Source organism: Ornithodoros turicata, chromosome 5, assembly GCF_037126465.1.
Source record: "Ornithodoros turicata isolate Travis chromosome 5, ASM3712646v1, whole genome shotgun sequence".
Lineage (NCBI taxonomy): Eukaryota > Metazoa > Arthropoda > Arachnida > Ixodida > Argasidae > Ornithodoros > Ornithodoros turicata.
The window spans coordinates 66,068,035-66,089,642 of NC_088205.1; the positions used below are offsets into that span (position 1 = coordinate 66,068,035).

General features: G+C 47.5%; 2 protein-coding genes and 1 long non-coding RNA gene across 6 annotated transcripts in view; 2 read left to right on the forward strand and 1 right to left on the reverse strand.

Annotated features, from left to right (window-relative positions):
* The window catches only part of LOC135394607 (CREB-binding protein-like), a 34,696-nt gene extending 20,715 nt beyond the window's left edge, over positions 1–13,981 (forward strand). Inside the window, exons 14-27 of one of the 3 annotated variants that reach the window (XM_064625429.1) lie at positions 3,614–3,900; positions 4,601–4,719; positions 4,812–4,982; positions 5,764–5,921; positions 5,994–6,074; positions 6,349–6,420; positions 6,503–6,580; positions 7,508–7,575; positions 7,662–7,809; positions 7,899–8,159; positions 8,253–8,418; positions 10,092–10,313; positions 10,449–10,598; positions 11,056–13,981. In XM_064625429.1, coding sequence (XP_064481499.1) covers positions 3,614–3,900; positions 4,601–4,719; positions 4,812–4,982; positions 5,764–5,921; positions 5,994–6,074; positions 6,349–6,420; positions 6,503–6,580; positions 7,508–7,575; positions 7,662–7,809; positions 7,899–8,159; positions 8,253–8,418; positions 10,092–10,313; positions 10,449–10,598; positions 11,056–12,978 — 3,904 coding nt within the window. In that variant the 3' untranslated portion in view covers positions 12,979–13,981. The remainder of the gene's footprint in view (positions 1–3,613; positions 3,901–4,600; positions 4,720–4,811; positions 4,983–5,763; positions 5,922–5,993; positions 6,075–6,348; positions 6,421–6,502; positions 6,581–7,507; positions 7,576–7,661; positions 7,810–7,898; positions 8,160–8,252; positions 8,419–10,091; positions 10,314–10,448; positions 10,599–11,055) is intronic. The other 2 variants (XM_064625430.1, XM_064625431.1) reach the window with 2 other exon arrangements.
* Positions 13,982–13,999: 18 nt separating this feature from the next.
* LOC135394610 (uncharacterized) lies at positions 14,000–14,621 on the reverse strand. The gene is made up of 2 exons (XR_010422948.1): positions 14,388–14,621; positions 14,000–14,307 (listed from the first exon to the last, which is right to left on the reverse strand). It is a non-coding gene; the product is annotated as an uncharacterized LOC135394610 (long non-coding RNA).
* The window catches only part of LOC135394609 (tudor domain-containing protein 3-like), a 62,352-nt gene continuing 54,962 nt past the window's right edge, over positions 14,219–21,608 (forward strand). The window contains exons 1-5 of one of the 2 annotated variants that reach the window (XM_064625437.1): positions 14,219–14,351; positions 15,266–15,350; positions 15,413–15,478; positions 15,545–15,705; positions 15,800–15,944. In XM_064625437.1, the coding sequence (XP_064481507.1) occupies positions 14,302–14,351; positions 15,266–15,350; positions 15,413–15,478; positions 15,545–15,705; positions 15,800–15,944 (507 nt within the window). In that variant the 5' untranslated portion in view covers positions 14,219–14,301. Of the gene's footprint in view, positions 14,352–14,795; positions 14,900–15,265; positions 15,351–15,412; positions 15,479–15,544; positions 15,706–15,799; positions 15,945–21,608 lie in introns of those variants that run through there. The other variant, XM_064625438.1, reaches the window with a different exon arrangement.

Below are 21,608 nucleotides of genomic sequence, written 5' to 3' on the forward strand. Positions count from 1 at the left end.
ATAATTTGGACCGTTTTCGGGGCCACGGCTCGATAATTTAGACGGATTTTGGCCGACTTTCCCTGCTTTTTGTGAAAATCCACGCTCCTAAATTCAAAATCGGACCCTCGAGCTTCCGACTCCCGCTCGCCGCCGGCCTGCCCCTCCAGTAGCTCCCTCGGAGCGCCGCCTGCGGGGAGGAGAAGCGCGTGCCCGCGCGAAGTTCGCGTTCATGTGATTGACGTTGCTGTTTAGACACGCACTTCGGATGAGACAATCGAAACTGTGGAAATGTCGTCGTCTCCGTCAACTGACAGTGATGACAATGCGATCAGTGGCATTTTGGATATCAGCGATGTGGACGGCACGCCGTCCTAGACTGGAGAGTTGATTTTTATGATTAACTACTAATTCGGACTGCTCGATAATTCGGACAAATCCCGTGACCATTAGAAGTCCGAATTAACGGTCGGTGACTGTACTTCCAAGTTACTTCGGACACAAAATAGCATTACGCAGGTGCAGCGCGCGTGAGCAGTTGAGTTAGACCTTGAGTTGCCTGCGGAGGAGTGCAGCACGCTTGGATGTTTGGACGTTTATGTCCAACAGTAGACCTCTCCCTGTTTGTAAACAAATGACGTCATAGTGTTAGACAGCACCACAAATTTGGTAGAGTTAAACTACGCTCGATGCTAGCAGTGAACAAGGTCGCACCCGAAAGCCACGGTCTTCAGGGGTTTACGATGGTCCCTGAAAGGGACGCGATCTTCGGTCCTACTTTTCTTTCAATGGGTGGCAGCGAGCAAGTGCCCGTTCATGGAACCCAGCCCTCTCCTTCCGATTTGTTTCGGTTTCAGTCTGTCTACCAACGTCATGATGAGGTTTTTCTGGTAGAGGTCTATTCGAACGCTTTGCATCTTACTCCCTGTGGGCGCACAATGGTTCAGCTTCATTTCAGTGGCAGCGGTTCTTAATTTCTAAATAAAATACAGTCGAGCCCGTTTATAACGATATTGACGGGAACGCGAAAACTGATCGTTATATCAGAGTATTGTTAAAAATGAGCTTTCGAGAAATTGCCGCTCGGGTTCGTGTAAACGGGGTAGATCGCCACAAGTAGAGCGCCGCTGAACATGCGCGTTTGTTGTGAGCGCAGAAGCATTTTATCTAGCTCTAAATTGACATTGCCGCGTGTCGAAAGCTTTTGATAACATAACCGCCGATATCGCGTGAAGCGCCGCACCTTCTGAGATCGACGTCCTTGTCCATTGCTCGTCATCCGATGCCGTAGTTAGCACTGTTTTCACTGTCGGGACTGCGTGGTCCATCAGAATGCGCCTCCGCCACGGGTAATCCGTCGACGCGTGTTTGGGTGGCGACACGCAACTGTCTGCCTACACGTTTCCGAAGCCGCGGTACTTCACAACGAGGTTTTGCACCAGTACAAAACCCGTAGAGCGCATGCAACTTGGGGTCAAGCCACGCGTTTTTCCTCGTCAAAAAAGCATCTCGGAACCACGGACGCTATCGTAGCAAGCACGCAGCAAAACAAGCAGAAAAGCTTGAAGACGAGAGAATGATGTGGAGAGGGAACAACGTTGTCTACTTCGCGCGAGCGCCTTCCGCCCTTTCGAAGTGACGTGCCTTGCAACGCACGCATCTAATCCCCGGCAGTCATGCGCGGTTAGACGCACTGCGTTATCACTTCAGCGCGCGCGGAGGCGAAAGCTCTTGAAAATGCCAATGTAATTTGTTTTCAGTGAAATGGTGCGATCTTGCTTTCTAATTTTCGCTCGTTTTACCGGCCGCTGGGGGAATTCCGATCGCTCTATGCGAGCAAGCGCTTTGGCGGCGATCGTTATATCGATGTTTTGTTTACATGCAGTTCAATGGGAGAGCTGACGGGAACCAGCAGTGCGATTGCAATATCGGAGTTATCGTTCTATCGAAGATCGTAATAAACGGGCTCGACTGTACTGTCATTGATTGAATATCACGTTTTATGGCAAAAAATGCCATGAAGGAACCGGAGAGAAAGCAAGAAAATATGTGAGTGAAAAGCGAATTAAAAGTAACTTGGAACTTAAGTTACTTTGGCAAAGTTACCTAAAAAAGAAACTAGTTCCTCTGAAAGTTACCACGGCGCAAAAATACCGAGTTAAGTTACAAGTTACCGAAGAAAGGAACTTAATTACAGTAATGAGTTACTTGTAACGAGTTACCTCGAACTTTGGTTTGGACTGACAGACGGGAAGGCACTAATGTGAAGTTTATGAAACGCGGTTTGCCCCTACTTGTGCTCATGAAAGAAAAGTGTAGGAGTAGCATTGAAGTCGTAAATGCTGCCAGGATGTCCTGGGTGAGTGACGAGCTATTTTTCAAGTTTGTGTTGGAAAAACTGCGTGTTAGAGGGACTGTCGCATCCATCCCGGTCGATTCTGAAACTGTAGCGCAGTTTTACTCTTCGTCCTTCACCGACAATAACGGTGAACATCTGACGCAAATTATTGGAGTAGTTTCTGTACAGTTTGATGAAACGCACGGCAAGAGCACAGCAAAACACCGGATGTTGAGGGTATGCAGGAGTTCCCTCTCTGGAAATCGGAGAAAAACTTCACACGCACAAGTCTTATCAGGGAGTGCCCTTTGGCAACTGTGGAGGCGGGCTGGCTGGTTGGTGTGCTGGCAGGCGCCTGCAAGTCGCAGAGATTGGAGATTAGCCTGATGGAATATCGGAATGTTGTTTCTGGGTTAGCATAGGACAAGTCCGTACGGCCAGGAAGGTAGCACCGCCTTTTACATGATATGATCGCGTCAGAACTAGCACTCATAAGCAAAAAACTGCATATTTACGGAGGACTTTTCACTTAGTACACTGAGATGCGAAATCGGGGCAGACGAGCTCGGAGGCAATTGCCCGCGCTGCGCTCCCATTGGTGTACCTGGCCTATGCATTCATGATCTCATTATCTCTGAGACTTCCTTAGCTGCAGGGGCAGTGTGAATCTTTAAAACTCGTTTTTTTAAACACGTAAGCTGTATTGGAAAGAGAAATTTGGCGAGGTAGACTGTGGAGCGGTGCCAAATATTACTGTATTGGTCCAGAACACACATTTCTGGATGCGATAGTCACTTTCATTGAATTGCAATCATGCTCCATGCAGCTTGCAACTAAATTTCTTGCACAAGCTAATTTAATGGTCAGCACCAAAAATCTGGCTTCACTCAAATGCAACAGTTTCCAACTGTTCGACAAATGCTATGTGACTCTAGTATCTAGTGCAGTGTTGCAACATTCAATGCGTCTCTCACAATACGTGAGAGTAGAACCTCTCTATAGTGAAGATATGGGTATGATGAAGGAAATCCAATCCCATCCCATCCCATCCCATAAGTTGAAGCCCCATCCATGAAATACTGTAGCTACAGTGATGATACTGATGTAGCTCTTACGATATATGTCTTTTAGTGAACCGACTAACTTCACTATGAAGAGGTTCCACTGTACTTCAAGTGCAGACTTGTAGTCTTGCAACTGCATGCAAATAAAAGTGACGAGGATTTATGAGTGTCCTGCTGCTGAGCATGCCTGTCAGTTTGCCCTGTAACTGAACCAAAACGTTGTACAATTTAGGGGATCCAAAAGCAACCTTGACATGAAGATGGAAGTAGAAACAAAGCCTGAAGTGCGGTCGATAGGCAAAGGGAAAGAGAGCTGTGGGAAACAGGAGCCAGGGGAGAATGGTCTGCCGCACTTCGACACGTCCGGTGTGAAACAAGAACCTGTGTCAGTGAAGACTGAGCCTCAGGAAGGACCCCCCGCAAATGGTGGTGGCGACATCCAGAGGCCCATCAAATCGGAGCCTGACCTCACTCCTACTGAACCTGAGGAGCCTCCTAAGCATCGGCCCAACAAGAAAAGTAGGGAACCATTTGCTCTTTCTGTGATATGCCCTTACGTTTTGTCCCGATATTGCTTGTACATAGAGCCTGAAGTATTCGGGAAATATTTTCCTTGATATTCTGGTGGGAAAACTTCAGCATGCTAAATCGGGCTCAGTCACTCAAACTAACTGTACTGGTTTGATACAAACACTGTTGTAACTGCATTTGCTGCAAAAGAAATTAGTGTGCGTTCCTACGGACGATTCAATGAGTGCAATTTGCCGGATAAAAACCAGGTTTCGCCCTAAAGAGGCAACCTTCAATTCGGGGTGCAAATTTGGGGAAGAATTGGGTTAAACCCTAGAACTTCAGGCTCAACTTGTATAGCACATAAAACATTTTTAGTACTTCAGTTTTTTGTAGATGCGTGCAGCTGTAGTGCTGTGACCCCGTTAAATTTCGCAAGGGAAGTGCGAATTTCTGACAGGTACTTCATCTGTACCCCAATCGGAGCATTGTGTTGCCCACCAGTGTTATCCATAGAGGCACTTCCGTACGACATAAAATTCAATACCGTTAAGCATGAAATGTGACAGTAAGGGGGAGACATAACAAAAAGGTACTTTCATGGGAGAAAGCAATCGTAGCTCGAGATTTCGTTCCCCAAAGATGATGATGATGATGATGATGATTCTGTCCCACAATAAATATAGAACATATATTGTTTTCTCCGCAGTATTCAAGCCAGATGAATTAAGGCAGGCGCTGATGCCCACTTTGGAGAAGCTCTACCGCCAAGATCCACATTCACTTCCATTTCGTCAGCCTGTGGACCCGCAACTTTTGCAGATCCCTGTGAGTGGTTTTCTTGTCTTTGCTCCGTTCCGTTCAGTGTCACCCCTGTTTTGACACTGTGTAACGTAGTGTCGTCTGTGCTGTCCCTATAGGACTACTTTGACATTGTAAAGAAACCAATGGACTTGTCCACTATCAAGAGGAAACTAGATACTGGCCAGTACCAAGACCCATGGCAGTACGTGGACGATGTGTGGCTAATGTTTGATAATGCCTGGCTGTACAACCGCAAGACCTCTAGGGTCTACCGGTATTGCACCAAGGTACGTAAAAAGCTTGGAGTCCGAGCGCTTGTTTACTTCTCTGTAGGAGCGTTGCTCCCTCTGCCTCCTTTAAATTAGCACAGAAGTCATTTTTACCACCCTGTTTTCTTCGTAAAAAAATTACTGCTAAGCAGGCCAGTAAGGCACACCATAAGAATTAATTCACCCCATATAGTCATAATTATTGCAGAAATTAAATTTAAAGGACGGTGCAAAAAAGCGACTGTGCGCAACGGCGGTGGAGAGCAGTACCAGCCTTTGATCTGCCTGGGGCCTAGTGCTAACGCTACAGGGGCCACGTTCGCTGATTGGTCCAGAGAGATGTTGTCTGCTACTGAGCTGTCATCTGCTACTCGGCTGTTTGGGGTTCTGAAAAAGCATTGCTCCTGTCTCTGTCATGATTCGGCCGCTCCTTCTATCCCCAAATTCCAGGGGGAACTGGCAAAACTGGTTTGCGGCGACAAAGGGACAGGGCGTTGACCCCCACCGACCAGCGAACCAGAACGAGTTACCCCTGTAACGTCATCGGTGATGTGGCATCGTACCTTCTCCCCCTCGTTATACCTGGAACGGCGAGTTAAGGGTGAACGCGCAGAGCCATGTTTATGTGTTTCCTTTTCTTTTTCTGGGAAACAAATTGCACACGTCAAGACAGTAACATGACACTCACACTTTCGTCACGAGTCTAAACCTGAAAGTTTGCTCGATGACCCTTTGTACTCTGTATGTACTCTGTATGTCTAAAGAGTTTTGTAACTGAGGCTTCACCGCTTTTCCTTAGCTGTCGGAAGAATTCGAGCAGGAGATTGATCCCGTGATGCAGTCGCTCGGATATTGCTGTGGCCGGAAGTTCGTGTTTCAGCCGCAAACCCTATGCTGTTACGGCAAGCAGCTCTGCACAATCCCTAGGGATGCCAAGTACTGGAGCTACCAGAATAGGTGGGGAGCCATTGCATCTTTGGCTTGCATGCATAATTAGCGGCTTTCTTCATTGGTAGTATTTCTGTGCAGGTACACCTACTGTCAGAAATGCTTTGCTGAAATCCCTGGTGACACTGTTACCTTGGGTGATGACCCCACACAGCCACAGACGTAAGTGTTTTCTCGTATCTCTTTTGCTCCGATTGTAACAGTGACCGAAATAGAGCAGCCAGAGAATGTCTGTGTCTTTATAGAACGTGAGCTATTTCACGTTTTTAATGACACGTCTATCAAAGAGGAAAATCTTGCAGTAAGCCCGCACAGAGCACAACTCTCTGCTCATTTTTTCTCACTGTTGCAAAGTGCTGTTATCCAGTGACGAAATGTCACAGATGGAGTTCCAAATGTCTAACCAACCCGTGGGGGTGCGATGAACCTTATATAGGTTCCTCGATTGCAGAACCATTCGAAAGGACCAATTCGTCGAGATGAAAAACGACCACCTTGAGATGGAACCGTGAGTAGCGCTGAACCTCTTTGCCTTTGCGCTCTGTCTTTCTCATCAGTTATGCCTTGTCTAATTTCCTTTCCTACTCCAGGTTCGTAGAATGTCTAGACTGTGGCCGTAAAGTGCATCAAGTCTGCGTGCTTCACTTCGACCAGATATGGCCAGAAGGGTAAGTGATACCCTGTCTTTGCTATTTGCTTCAGTTTTTCTTGCTTTGTTTTTACAGTTTTTGAATTGATCTGCAACACATCCTCCATTTTCATGTTCAGTATGCTCACATAACAAGTGCACCTCAGACACGGTTGGATATGTAACGGACAGTGCCTTTCATTTGCATTTGTGACCTGCACTGACGCTGTCCGTGTATTCACCCGAGCGACATTCCTTGCTGTATTCCGGCGGAAGATGCGAAAAATGTCATAGCTTTCTGCCGCGGCATAAGCAAGAGCGCTGAACATGTTATCGTGCACTGCAAACTGTAGGGCAGCTGCAAGATATTCCGTAGCAGACGACACCATCTTTTCCGGTCACCTGCTAAGTTTGTAGAACTCCACTCTCGATATTCATGCACTGTGCTCAACATAAACGCGGCGGAACTTCTGCCCTGTGAGCAGCGTTTGGTTTTTCTTCCACTAGAATACTCTGTGGGGATGTCGCTGGTGTGAATACACGGCAACTGTCAATACAGCCAGTTGTGAGCGAGTATATATAGTGCCCTGTGTTTTCGGGTAAAACAGTTTTTACCCCATGATTTGCGTCGTCATCACTTCGGGTCAAACCCGAAAGAACCCGAAAACGAACTTGGGAAAAGTGCCTATTCAGCCACCAATATCGGCACTGGAGAACGGTAAGCACTGGCCACTCAGCACAGCTGCTCCGTATCTTGTGGTTATCTAAAATGCGAGGAGCATTTTTTTTTAAATTATTCACCCGACATCACCTGATTTTATCCTGTTTTATGGCTCTTGAAATAAAACCCGATTTTTACCCCCGATTTTCAAAAAAAAAAAACACATAAAACCCAAAATCACAGGGTCCTAAGTATATATATTTTACTCGCATACTTTTGCTCAATATTCCCTACCTAATATTCCAGTTACACCTGTGATAACTGCCTCAAGCAGAAGGGCAAGAAGCGGAAGGAGAACAAGTTCACTGCGAAACGTGAGTGCTCGAGCTCCATTCTTCTCATCTGCATGTGTGTGTGTGTGTGTCTGGGAGTAACGGTTGAGCACCATCCATCTCTGCAGGGTTACCAATGTGCAAATTGGGCAACTATATTGAGAACAGAGTCAACACCTACCTCCGCAAAAAGGACACCGGTGCAGGGGAGGTCTTCATTCGCGTGGTTTCTTGCACAGAGAAACTGGTCGAAGTGAAACCTGGCATGAAGAACCGGTACGAACCGTGTCCAACTCGGTCCCGTTAGACGCGACGGGTCACGCTGTGTCTCTGACTCGACTCTCTCTTCTTTTCATCTTCTGCAGATACGTCGACACGGGCCATTGGCCGGAACAGTTTCCGTATCGTGCCAAAGCTCTATTTGCGTTTGAGGAAATAGATGGCACCGATACGTGCTTTTTCGGCATGCATGTGCAAGAGTACGGCTCTGACTGCCACCCTCCCAACACCAGGCGTGTCTACATTGCCTACCTGGACAGTGTACATTTCTTTAGGCCAAAGCAGTACAGGACGCAAGTGTACCACGAGATCCTGCTCGGATATCTAGACTATGTAAAACAATTAGGGTGAGTGTGCGAGGACAGCCTGCCATTTGCTCGGGGTGATGGAAGTGAGCACGGCAGGGGTGTATTGAACGCTTGCGTGTTTTTTGTGCACAGCTTCGCCATGGCCCACATCTGGGCTTGTCCACCCAGCGAAGGAGACGACTATATCTTCCACTGCCACCCACCCGAGCAAAAGATTCCAAAGCCCAAGCGCCTGCAGGACTGGTACAAGATGATGCTTGACAAGGGAATCATCGAGAGGATTGTCCTGGAGTACAAGGTGGGTTGTGCTGCACACATTGCAAGTGTAGACCTCGCATTGCAACTTGACGTGAGCCTCCTGTGTGTTGCACGCTGCATTTGCAGTGTCCTGTATTTCTGCAAGTGATGAACCCCACTTAAGCAAGCATACATTGATATGCTGCAATACAGCAATGCTGATTCTTAATTATACCAAGAGTACATGTGCTTTTCCACAAAGGAGTAGAGCTCTGCATTAAAGGGGGGGGGGGGGCAGATGTGGGTCTTGTTATGCGCATGTAGTAGCAAAACTTGTGTTGTCGTCCTGTGGATTTTGGTGTCCTGAATTCAAATCTGTGATTGGAATTTGAGTACAGTAAACCCCCGATAACTCGAAGTCGTAAAAACCGGAAAAAATTTCGAAATAAGCGGGGTTTCGAGTTATGCGAACAGCGAAAATTACGTTGCCACGATGTTACCAGAACGCGCTATGTTATGAAACGTAAAAAAAAAAGCGTTCCTACAGTAATAGGGCTCGTAAACAATTCTGAAGCCATTTATTTTTTAACATCATCTGAGACTGAATAACTCCGTAATAGCAATCTGCTTTGCATTTGCGTCTGTGAACAAGAAAGCATCTTCAAGCGCTTCAGTGCAACGCATGAAACGCTCCTCCCGGCACGTCACTACCGCGGCCACTCTCGACGATTTCTGTATCACTCAGTTCACCGCTACTGGAACATCGCCGTCGTAAAGTGCATAGTCCTCGATGTTCAAGTCCTAAGTCACACTCCCCAAAACATGCGAGGTGCATCACGTCGTTGCACAATTCATCACAGCCACTGAAGTGGTCTGCTGGCTCCGGTATGGCGGTGGAAGACCAGAAACCCGCATGAATGAAACAGTTCATGCTATTGGCTTGATGAACTTGCTACCAGGCCTTTGATAAGTGCCACCTTCCGCTCCAAAGTCAGGTTCTTTCATGCGCGTTGTTCAGCCATCATGGCGCCGCGAAGAACAAAACGAAAAGATGCTCGGACGAATGCAGAGGAGGAGGAGTCTGCCTGCCACAGCTAGCGGCGCGTGAGGCATGAGTCACTAGGACTGAAAGGCTTTGACCTTGACCTAGCCTGGGGGACCGAAGAATACACGTTATCAGCCGTAGGTACGCTGACCTACCGGTGATGGGATTTCGAGATATCCGTACTCGGGCAAAAAAAAAGCTTCGACTTAAAAGGGCCCAAATATATAGGAAGCGTTGGAACATGGATCGGGACGCAAAAAATATTCGAGATAACCGATATTTCGAGATGGGCAAGTTCGAGTTAACGAGGGTTTACTGTACGTCTGCTAGGAGGAATTTCATAGGATGTTCACCCTTGAGTACATTTTTTGTTGCTTGGTACAAGTAGACACTAGTTATTATGGACTAGTTTGAGACATCAGTCAGTGTCGTCTGCTAACTGTTTTGTGGAAGATGTGGCACAGAAAACTAATGTGGTTGAATTTGGCTTTTGGCCCAGTTCGAGATGGTAGCAGGCTATTGCGTTCCGATTCGGACGGAGTTCAGAGCTCAACGAAGACTGCACAGAAAATCTAAATACATGCAAAGCATGGCTTTTACTTATCATTTTTTGCCATTCCAATCATTTGGGTAATTTATTTTTATAAACTGTGGAAAGTTGTACATATTTCTTCCGCTCTGCCACGCAGGACATCCTAAAGCAGGCAACTGAGGACAACCTTCAGAGTCCGAGCGAACTTCCTTACTTTGAGGGGGATTTCTGGCCCAACGTGCTGGAAGAAAGCATCAAAGAGCTGGACCAAGAAGAGGAAGAAAGAAGAAAAGCCGCAGAAGCATCCGCCGCTGCTGCATGTGCCTCCGAAGCCAGCCAGGATGGAGAACCAGAATGCGGCGAGGTGGGTGCCTTTCTGGTATGGAACCCTTCTTACATTTTTGTTAGCTAAGTCGCGTCTTGCATTGCTACTTTGCCATAAAGAAAAGTTTTTGAAACATAACTGTACCTGAAAAAGAAAAAAAATTTTTCTTCACAATGTTCCCAATATTAGGGTGACCTGAAGGGTCAGAAGTCCGGCCGTAACAAGAAGGCGAACAAGAGCAAAAGCAATCAGAGGAAGAACAACAAGAAGTCCTCCGTACCTCACACTGGCAACGATCTCTCTGCGAAAATCTACTCCACCATGGAAAAGCACAAAGAGGCAAGACTTTTTTGCGACTTGTCTAACTCAGGGATGGGGCTAACGTCAGCTACAAGTTTGCCACGAGACAGGAATGGGAGCAAAGTAGATCCGTCACACTCTGCTCATGTTTGCAAATGAAAGTACGGCCCTTTACCGTTGCACGAATAATGGATTTTCAGGCCGAACAAGTGCTATTCCTCTCAAAATTTGAATCGAATATACTGAATATAGAAAAATTTGAGCAGATTTTCGTGCGAACAAACCTACACGCCATCAGGGGCCCTCACCACCGCTCAGAGCCTCAGTGGCGTTTCACGAACCTCTGTCAAGCCGAGGACTTTGAATTACAGCTGACACGGATGCCAGTTGTAATTTTAAGGACTATTGAAATGCCCGTGTGACAGCAGTATAAAAACCCTAGCGGACATCCGGGAAGTAAAGAACTCCTGTCCTAATGGAGCGCTTATCTGTGCAGGTGTTTTTTGTCATCCGGCTACACTCTGCTCAAGCAGCTGTGAGTTTGCCTCACATTCAAGACCCTGATCCGATGATGCCCTGCGACCTGATGGATGGTCGGGACGCCTTCCTCACCCTGGCTCGTGAGAAGCACTACGAGTTCTCATCGCTCCGACGGGCAAAGTTCTCGAGCATGGCCATGCTGTACGAGCTGCACAACCAGGGCCAGGACCGCTTCGTCTACACGTGCAACCAATGCAAGACTCACGTCGAGACACGCTACCACTGCACTGTCTGCGACGATTTCGACCTCTGCGTTGGCTGCTACGACCGGGAGGGCCACCCACACAAGATGGAGAAGCTGGGCTTCGACCTGGATGACGGCTCGGCCGCTGCGGACCAGAAGCAGACCAACCCGCAAGAATCGCGCCGCCTCTCGATTCAGCGCTGCATACAGTCGCTGGTCCACGCGTGCCAGTGCCGAGATGCCAACTGTCGCCTGCCCAGCTGTCAGAAGATGAAGAGGGTCGTGACGCACGCAAAGGGCTGCAAACGAAAGACCAATGCAGGATGTCCGATCTGCAAGCAGCTTATTGCCTTGTGCTGCTACCATGCCAAACACTGCCAGGAGGCCAAGTGTCCCGTGCCGTTCTGTCTGAACATCAAACACAAGCTGCGCCAACAGCAGCTGCAGCAGAGGCTACAGCAGGCGCAGATACTCAAGAGGCGTATTGCAAGTATGGCCACAATGCAGAACAGGGGTGGCAATGTGCCAGCCCTGCCAGCACCGGCAAGTGTGCCACCACCCAGCGCTCCGTCGCCCGGTGGGAAGAATGTGCCAGGCATGGTGGGCGGGGGAGGTGGTCCACCTGCGGGGGCGTTACAAGCGGTTCAACAAGTGCAGGCAGCGGTCGCGAGGCAGCAGGCTCCGCATCTGACTGCTGCCACGGGCTACGGGAAAGGTGGGGCAGTTGGTGGCGGAAAGCCTGGTGCGGGGCTCAGGATGGTCGCAATGCGATGGGAAGGGGCGCCGCCATACAGCCAACCCCAGCCCCCTCAGCAGCCCCTGGGGCCTCCGCAGATGCGCCAGCAGCAGATGGTGGGGGCCACGTCGCCAATGGGGCCCCCAAATGTGCAACCTCGTCCGAACCAGATGACACCCGCACTGCAGCAGCTCATCCAAACGCTCAAGTCACCCGCGTCACCGCAGCAGCAGCAACAGGTGTTGCACATCCTCAAGTCGAACCCGCAGTTGATGGCGGCATTCATAAAACAGAGAAGCCAACACCAGCAACAGCAGCAGCATCAGCAGCAACAACAGATGTTGATGAGCCAGCAACAGCAGCAGGCTCCTCCTCCTACGCCGCAGCAGCTGCAGCAACAGCAGCAGCAGCAGCAGCAGCAACAGTGGCAACTGCAGAGGCAACAGCAACTTATGATGCAGAGGCAGCAGGGCCAGTTTGCGCAGCAGGGAGGCAGTGGGACACCCGGTGCACCTCCTCACTATCAGCGACCACGGCATTTCTACCAGGGCGGCCCCGTGCAGGGTGGGGCTGACCAGTACGCGCAGTTCGGTGGCCTCAAGCAGAGCCCACTCAGCCCACAGCAACTCATGCAACAAGTGCGGTCTCCACCCCCGGGGCAGTTGGTGCGGTCTCCGCAGCCCTCTCCCCGTTCTATCCCATCACCCCGTCAGCAGCCCATCCCCTCGCCACATTACCCCACGCAGACGCATTCGCCTCACTTAGGACTGGTAGATGCAGGTGGTGCGGACATGATGTTGCCACAGGGCATCGGGGGTCCCAGCCCACCCCACCAGGATCTCGGTGGTGCCGTGGGCGGTGCGGGGCCCCTAGTTCCACCTCCCCAAGTACAGCCTTCTGAGGACTCTGCCCTCCTAACGCCCCAGGAGCAGCTCAACAAATTTGTGGAAAACTTGTAGCGTGCCGTGCGCGCAAGAACTGTAAGTGTACTATTTAAAAGAGAAACTGTGCCGCCAGGTTGGGTGCAACAGGGCACTGCTATTGCCTTTTGTACGGGCCCAGGATTCTTTTTTTTTTTTTTTCTTCCCGCATCCGGTTCTTCCGTTTGCTCGTTTCTGTGTACAGTTCTCGTCATTTTAATCTGCCGGTGCACCGGCTGCCCGTCTCTTCTCCCCTCCCCCCTGCGCTCTCATTGTTGCATTGTAAATTCATCTCTTCTGCTCCCCCCCTTCTTTTTTAAAAGTGGACGAATGAACATTTCTACGATGGTTTCGCTCATCATGGTTGCCCGATCTAAGTTAAGGATGCCAGTCTTCCTCCCCCTTCACCTTTGATGAAATGTGGCAAACGCAGCCGTCCCGCTACTTGGCGGGAGTTGGGCCAGGTCAAAGGCAGAAGAAAAGAGAAAAAAAATCTAGCATAAGATCACCCATTATCACAATTTCATTTAGAGGCTCTGACTACTACAAACCTCAATGCGAAAGCACCGCATATTTATTAACAGAGTTTGGTGCCTGCGCCTTCTGATTGTTTTCTCCGCTCGTCGACCGAAGTTGATGAGATTGCAGCAGATAGTTTTTTTTCTTTATTTTTGTTTGAGAAGATTGATCGCATCCCAAAGTTTGCAAGGGAGCAACAAAAGAACGTTTCTTTTGAGAGAAATTAGGAAGTACATACCATCGAATCATTCAGGTTAGGAAATCGTGTGATAGAGTTATTGGTGACAGGAAGGAGGAGGTTGACAGCATCCGGAGGAAAAGAGGACAATGAAGATCTCTGGGCATTGTTCCAGGGGGTCATTTCTTCTTGGAGGGAAGGGTGGCGGTGTGAAGAAAAATCGCTACCTGCCCATTGTTTGTACATTCATTCCCTAGGGTCACTGTACGGTTGAGTGACATCTGCATTGTACATATTGTACACATTTCATGTCTACCAACTGGAATAAAATTAGGTACGTTAATAGCCGGTTTGAGTCGTTACTAGTTGGTCTAATTAACGTTTATTTGCCCAGTGTGGTCTCAAGCATGCTGGGGATGGGCTTTAATGGTGGTCTACACAGGGAAAGTGGTTTATTATAGGAATTTCACATATTCCTTTGTACGACGGCTGTTGCAGTGAGAACCTCAAGGTACAGTATCTACTTTAGGTGCTCTTTTGAGTATTTACTCTGCGGTGTTCTGCATGAGGCACGTAGCAGTCGCTATGCGGAGTAGGCTTCAACCAGCCCGTTCTTGTGATATCAAAGGCGATTCTCCTTCAGTCCCTCAGGTGTTTGATCACGTATGGTGCTGGAAAATAGGGCAAGAATGATTTTTCTTTTGTCTTTCCCAGGGTAAGTCTGTGTAGAGGTAGAAGAAAAACGGCGTACTTGCTCGAATAAGTAACACCAGGAAACCGAACTTTAATACAGCGCCTATGGTTGCAGACCGGGCTTGGTTCTTTTCTTCTGTATTCTCCATTCTGACTTGTTGACCTCTTTGCATTCCTTAGTAAAAAGAAATCTCGAAGCAATCGTTCCTTCAAGGAATACGTAACGGAAAACAGTAACGTTATCGTAGGGCAATCGATTCCCACGTTCCTACCACGACCTCAAGTAAGTCGCAGTTGCTAGGCTTGGATTGGAATTGGATATTGGAACGAGCATCCATCAATATCATTTAAATCACGTGATTTAATTACGTTCCGAGAAGCATTTTTAATTAAGCATTTAATTAAGCATTCCGAGAAAGAACATTTCGATCCATATGGTTAAAGAATTGTGCAGTTGAGTTTAGTGTAATGTGTAATAACCACTTTTAGATACGCCATCTCATGTTTAGAGCGCGAGTGACAACTAGAAACCAAGATGGATCTCAATGCAGAGTTGAGGACCCGTGGATGGTAATTTGTTTTACGCCAGATTTAGTAAAAGGCGTTTTTCCTGTCCTTTTTGCGCATAATTCAAATTATATGAACACTTGGGACACTCTAAATTGAAGATATCAGGACACTGCTGAATACGTTATTCTGCACAGCACTATGGCAATGCGTGTCTGCAACGGAGCGGTACACGAACCTTCCTAGTTGAGAGTGATTTAGTCGCTTCTAAGGAAGACCATACGATAAAAAATAAACGCAAAGGCATATTTTTCTGTCTATGAAGTATTTGGACTCAACTTTGATAAATATTTGAGCTGCTGTTCGTGTGTGATAACTTTCATTCTTCAAGCTCAGCTGCCATCAACGGACAGTTTGCTTTCTCGTCAGGTACCTAAGTTCGGATGGGTTGGAAGAGTGTACAGAAGGCCTGGACAAGCCTAGAGCAGATGAAGTTATACGGAAGGCGCTTGACGTAAGTATGCACACTGATGATCCCAATACCGGTCCCAACGAACCCGTCTTCCCAATATTCAGCTTGACCTGACTGAGATCAGCGAGGGAGGATTACCTGAAGACGTCGTGAGAAATAGAGTTGACACAGTGAGTAAAGTCTGTTCTTTTTGTGTTTTGGGAAGTGATAACTGTGATGGTACATGGTGATTTAAGGTGTCTGGACCAGTGGTCGTTCAAGTTCAAAAGGTTCGCAACGTCAGCGCTCCAAAGAGTAACCCCGAGTCTGAATTTGCACCGAAGCTTCTTAGGTTGCAAATCACAGATGGCTCATCTTACTGCAGTGCACTGCAGTGGGAAAAGTGGCACTCCATTAGGTAAATGTGTACGATGTATAGAGATATATTCTTATAGAAATGATGTTGAAGTTGCTTATTTAAGCAAAACCTGCTTGTTTCTTTCTTTTTTCAGCTTGTCCACTCCACCTGGGAGCAAAATCCTCCTAAAATCCACCTCTATTCCTGTTGTAAATGGCTTCCTTCTACTGTCTGAAAAAGACATCAAGTTTCTTGGTGGCCGTGTTGCTCATCTCATTGAAAAATGGGAAGTTGCCAAGGTTGGTCGGCTGTTAGCTCCTTTCTTATTGTTTGTTTACCTATATTATCTGCTGCACCCACTGTAAACTGGGGCAGTAACAAGACACTGGGACTTTCTTCTACGCCATATTCAGTCGATGATGATAACGGTTACATCTGGTGGATCACCAGCGGCGTGGCAGAGGGGGTAAAGGCACCTGCTCATTGGTGGTAGCCAGGGTCGTGCTGAAGACTGGGAGGCGGTTGGTTCGAATCCTACCACCGGTTGTGTTGTCTGAGGTTTCCCCTGGGCTTCGTAACATACATTTTAGACAAATGTTGGCACAGTACCCCCTGAAGTTGTCCCAGGATGCGCACTAACCCCGTTTGTCCCCCACCCCTTCCTGCTGTCCTCTTTCTATCTGTCTGCCGCCGCTCATAGCCACAGTTCCTTCCCAGCACTGACAAAGAATTTTAAAAAAGTCCAGTGGGTCTTTGGTAAAACTTGTAGTAGGTATGTGGAAAAGTCAGATATTTATGTTCACCCAAACGTGTTCTCACTGTAGCACTGAGAAGACATAAACGCAGTAGTTTCAGCACGTTCAATACAATACATCCAAAGAGACGTTACTTTTGGAGCACACATCGCATATACCAATTACATAGAGCTTTTGTCTGGTTGAGCACTTGGTACTGCACCATAGAATTGGCATAACGTATCAGGTATTGTCAGAATTAGTGGTAAATTTAGTAAACGGTGACGAATTGTGGGCCCGGGCTGCTTCCAAACATTATAAAAATTATTGATCACTGGGAAATACAGTACAGGTTGCAATGCAGAGGAAACAGCATTATTTGCTCCTTCTGATTTTAAAGTTGTCTATTAAGAGAGCAGTGAAATGACATTTAGGGTAGCTCGTAACCCTGCTTCATTTATTGAGCACTCTATCAGGTCACACTGCGCAAAATATTTTTTTTGCTGAATGGTGCCTCGTCACTGTACAACATATCTAGGGTTCAGACTTTTCCGTGTTTTCATTTGGCAGAGTTTGAGGGGCGTCTGCAGTAGTTTTCATTTCTTGGAGTTTCTCGGAGTGTCCATTCTTTGATACCTCTGAAAACACCACATTTTTCAGAAGTTGAAAACTCCGTTCAGCACCTCCCGAGCCTTGCCGAATGAAAACGCCAAAAAGTCGGAACCCTGTTGTAATTTACGAAAGTGGCCAGAGAAATAAGCCCTGTGTGGAATGACGTGAATGTGGAGGCACAGTCCAATCTACTGGTGTGGCGTAAAGGAACCAACATGACATGTCATCAGCATAGCTCATTTAAAGCTTTTAGCTCATTTACCCCCTGCCCCCTTTCATAAAGTGTACCATTCGATTGCCCTTTGTTGAGAATCGAATACTGGTACTTTACCTGACAAAACACGCCACAGTTATTAAATAACCGAATTAAATTGATAAAGATTGCAGAGCATGCCGCGATCTGTGTTGGCAACAATAAGAGCGGCCACGTCGCCCTGCGGCTAAGTCCGTGATAGGATACAGAAATCGTCTGCTTTTGCGCGTCATTGGCGTCAGCAGACGACTTTCAGAAGTTACTGGGCACCACGGCAACTCTCGTACATTTTCTTTCAGTTCTCAGGTGAAAAATGCACATTCTAAGAAGTGGCAAGCGTGATGGTTTAGAACAACTATGTTAATCCTCAGAGACAAGTTAAAAGTCGCAGGACAACCCCATCCACAATCACAAATCTGAAGTCGCTGGCCATCGGCGCGCGTGGTCGCATTACAGTTACGACCAAAAATATATTACGCGCGCTTCCATTACACTCCCCGTTGTACACTGATCATGCTTCGAAATGAAGTGTCGCTGACGACGTATATGGAGAAGGAGTGCGTGTTTATTTAAAAACCGCATTACATACTCGCGGAAAGAAAACACGTGACCTAGCTTCCACGTATCCGATTATGCGCCACATTATCGGAGACCCCACAGTCAATGCTCGGACTACATTCTCCGCTTGCGGAGGTATATGCCTGAGTATCCCCATTTCGTGAGCAAAGGGGATGATTCAACCAAAGGTGCTTCTGTAAGTTACAATTACCATGACAACGACAACATACCCGCAGGCCGAAACTTTGACGGTTGTATGTGTACAGTACTCGTGAAGCTAGTTTTGACCAAGTTTCGGAATTGCCACGGCTGTACGAGACCGTCCCTTTAAGGTGCAAGATATCTTTGTATTTATTCTAGGGATGTGCCAACCAAATCCTCGAACCCTAGGCAGGGATTCGAGGTTCGGGAATCCGAATCCCAGTGCCCAGAACGGCGAATCGAATCTTTCGAATCCACCAACCACGTCTGTTTGTTTCTTTTGAAAATTGACACCTCCAGAGTCCGCCGAAAGCCTCATTGACCGACGGGTGTTCTCTTGTTTGTTTGTTTTCATGCCCTGGACTGAAAGAGTTCAGGCAGGAACTGTCACATTACAGGTTTAAAAGTAACCTGGTTTTGCTTTTGATTGTTGCTTAGTTTTATCAAAATAACTCGGACTTGAGAATTTATGCATTCCTTGAAGTCGATGAACAGCATGTTAAATAAAAGAAGAGCTATATGGGTATATTTTCAATTGAAAGTGAAGTATTATTTAGTTTGTTTTTCATTTTGTGTTTCAGGTTTCATATTTTGCTTCAAAACACTTTTCGTTGGAAGAGTTTTTTTTTTTTTTTGGATTTCTAAGCTCTTTTTAAAGAAAGGATTCGAAAGATTCGTGGATTCGTAGAACCTTCCTTGGATTCAGATTTGGATTCGGATTCGAAAAATTTTGGACTCATCCCATCGCTAATTTATTCTAAAGCTGACACTAAAGCAATTGTACAGTAGGGCATTTATTTGAGGTTTGAGTGAGTCAAATTTCAGTGACTATGCAGACATGCTTTAGAACGAATGCCTACATGACTACAAGTCCCTTGAACTGTGTGGTAAGGCCTGGTGTGGAACTTTCTATGCGACTACCGTGTAGGTTGGTGTAAATTGAGCTGACGGCTGAACCTGCTGCATGTTGTCGTCTTTATTGATTCTTATGTCATTTTCCTCCTCAAACACAACATTGATGGAGACAAAATTCAGTATTCAGTCGATGCACATGACAGTGGTATGTCGGCACAACACAGTTGTGGACCCTGCGTTTGGCAGAGGCTGTGGTGGTAACATAGTTTGTCTATAGTGGCTTCAGAAGGGCCAGACTTTGACGAGGGCCTTCCTCGTTGGATACTCCCTGGAAGCAGGAAAGTGTCCAAATGTATTTGACAGGCAGGATAGAATTTGTAGAGGAACTGGAACAGCAAGTGAGAGCATTGGTTAGCCACGGCAAGTGATGAGTACAATTTGTGGAGCGCCATGTTGTGGTGGCACCATCGTCGGCATCATTAGCACCGAAGCGCATGGCGAATAAGAGCTTCCCGAGCTCAGTCGAGCTCTGGTCTCCATCCTAACAAGTTGTGTTCCAGTAGCTGTCCTTCACAACAGTGGTGACCCGACATTTGATCCACCAGGACCATGCCTCACGGCAACAGCTCATCTACCAAATCTCTGCTCGCTGCTCCTGTTCTCGATGCTGCTGCTGCTGCTGCTGTGAAGCTACCTCCATATTGGGATTGGAACCCCGCGATCTGGTTCGTCCAGGCAGAAGGCCAGTTTCACTTCTCTGGGGTAACTTCCCAGCTCATGAAGTTGTATCATGTCACGTCAGCATTATCACCTGCAGCGGTTCTTAGTTGACGCTGGTGGAGAAGTTAGCGTCGTACCTGCCAGTACACTCTACTACAGCTTCCATCAACCCTGCTTCACTCTGAAGGTCGCTAACAGTTCATCTATCTCAGTCTACGGCCAAAAAGCCCTAGCCTTAAACTTTGGCCTGCACAGGGGTTTCTGATGGCTGTTCCATATCGCTGACGCCACCCATGCTATCTTTGGCGCCGATTTCTTGCAGCACTTTCGCGTTCTCGTCAATGTCCCCCGCAAACGACTGATTGACACCACAACACACCTTTCCGCCCACAAGTTATAGACTTACGAATTCATTCCCTACCATCCCAATTTCTGTTTTACGCAGTCCCTGAATCTGGCTTCCTTCCTGCAAGATTTCCCCAGACTCACCCAACTGCCTGATTGGACCCAACCAGTCAAGCATGATGATGTACAGCGTGTTACACTTATCTGCACGGGCAGACTTATCCGGGGCCGACCTGGCCCGGGTGCATAAAAAAAATGTCCCGGCCTTTCCTGTTTCTATGCGGCCCGGCCCGGTGACTCAGTGAATAGAGCTCGGCCTAGCATTTCCAGCTATGGCTTACACCATTCTAGCACTTATCAAATAAATTCATCAGATTATCAACAAATTTAGAAGAGAACACAAGGCTACAAATATACAAAAACTGGCGGTTTAACACGGCAACAGCACGAGACAAAATTTGCTCCAGAATGCACGCGGGCAAGCGCGTTATCATTACACTACAAGTTTTTGTGGAGGTAGAGGATTTTGTCGACAGACTCCTCCTTCTTGCTACCCCTCTCAACAAGCTTTCCGGACGTGATTCTGAAAGATGTGAGGAGTCAGGAGCAATGTCATACGGCTTCGACAAGGTTCTAGAGGGCCAAATCTTATGCATAATGTATGGTGTCCTGCGTTTGTTTTCGCAAATATATGCACAGGAATGACGCAAGCATGCGAACAAGGAACATCAGCAACACCTTTATTTTAAGATGATGAATGGGGAGTTTCATCGCCAGAGGCGATACTCTATCCCATTGCTGGTGGTGATGTGGGGCATGAAATAACGAGTCCCTTCACAATAAGGATCGAAGTCCGATCATGTGAACAAGCATATGAACTAATAGTCCTGCATTGTGTGCAATTAGCTGCATGTTCCGGCCTAGCCGGGAGTCCGGGAGTCCGGATTCTATCCCATTGCTGGTGGTGATGTGGGGCATGAAATAACGAGTCCCTTCACAATAAGGATCGAAGTCCGATCATGTGAACAAGCATATGAACTAATAGTCCTGCATTGTGTGCAATTAGCTGCATGTTCCGGCCTAGCCGGGAGTCCGGGAGTCCAAAATCCCGGGAGTCCGGGAACACTACATGCAGCGGGTAAAAGCTTCCCAAGCTCAGCTGAGGTCTGGTCTCCATCCTGACTAGTTGCGTACCAGTTACTGTGCTTCACAACAAACTGCAGCATACGACAGCAACAAAATCCGACTTGGAGGGACTGAGTCGGAATCCATCAGCGAAAATGAATTGTGCTACATCCAAGAGGGTGGCATAAGTTGTTGCACGCACCCAGCAAGCTCGGTTAGTCATCGCACTCGGCCTTTGCCTTACCTTGCAACACACAGAAGTGACCACAGTGCTCTGTTGGAACTCTAACCCTGTGGTTCTAAACAGCGTTTCCTCGACCTTGTCCTGAGGTTCAGCAAACATGTTACTGTCGAACTCCTGCAAGTAGAACTTGAGTGCATACCAAGGCTAGCCATCAGCCAGCCTATGTATCTCGCCTGGCAGCCTGGCATTGGGTTTTGCATTGAAATTGTCCAACATTATGGTTGACGTTTGTTGACTTTTGCCAGCAGCTATCGTCATCACCGGTTGGCTCAGCCAGCAGTTCAACCTCAAAATAGATACTGTATAAGTAGTAATT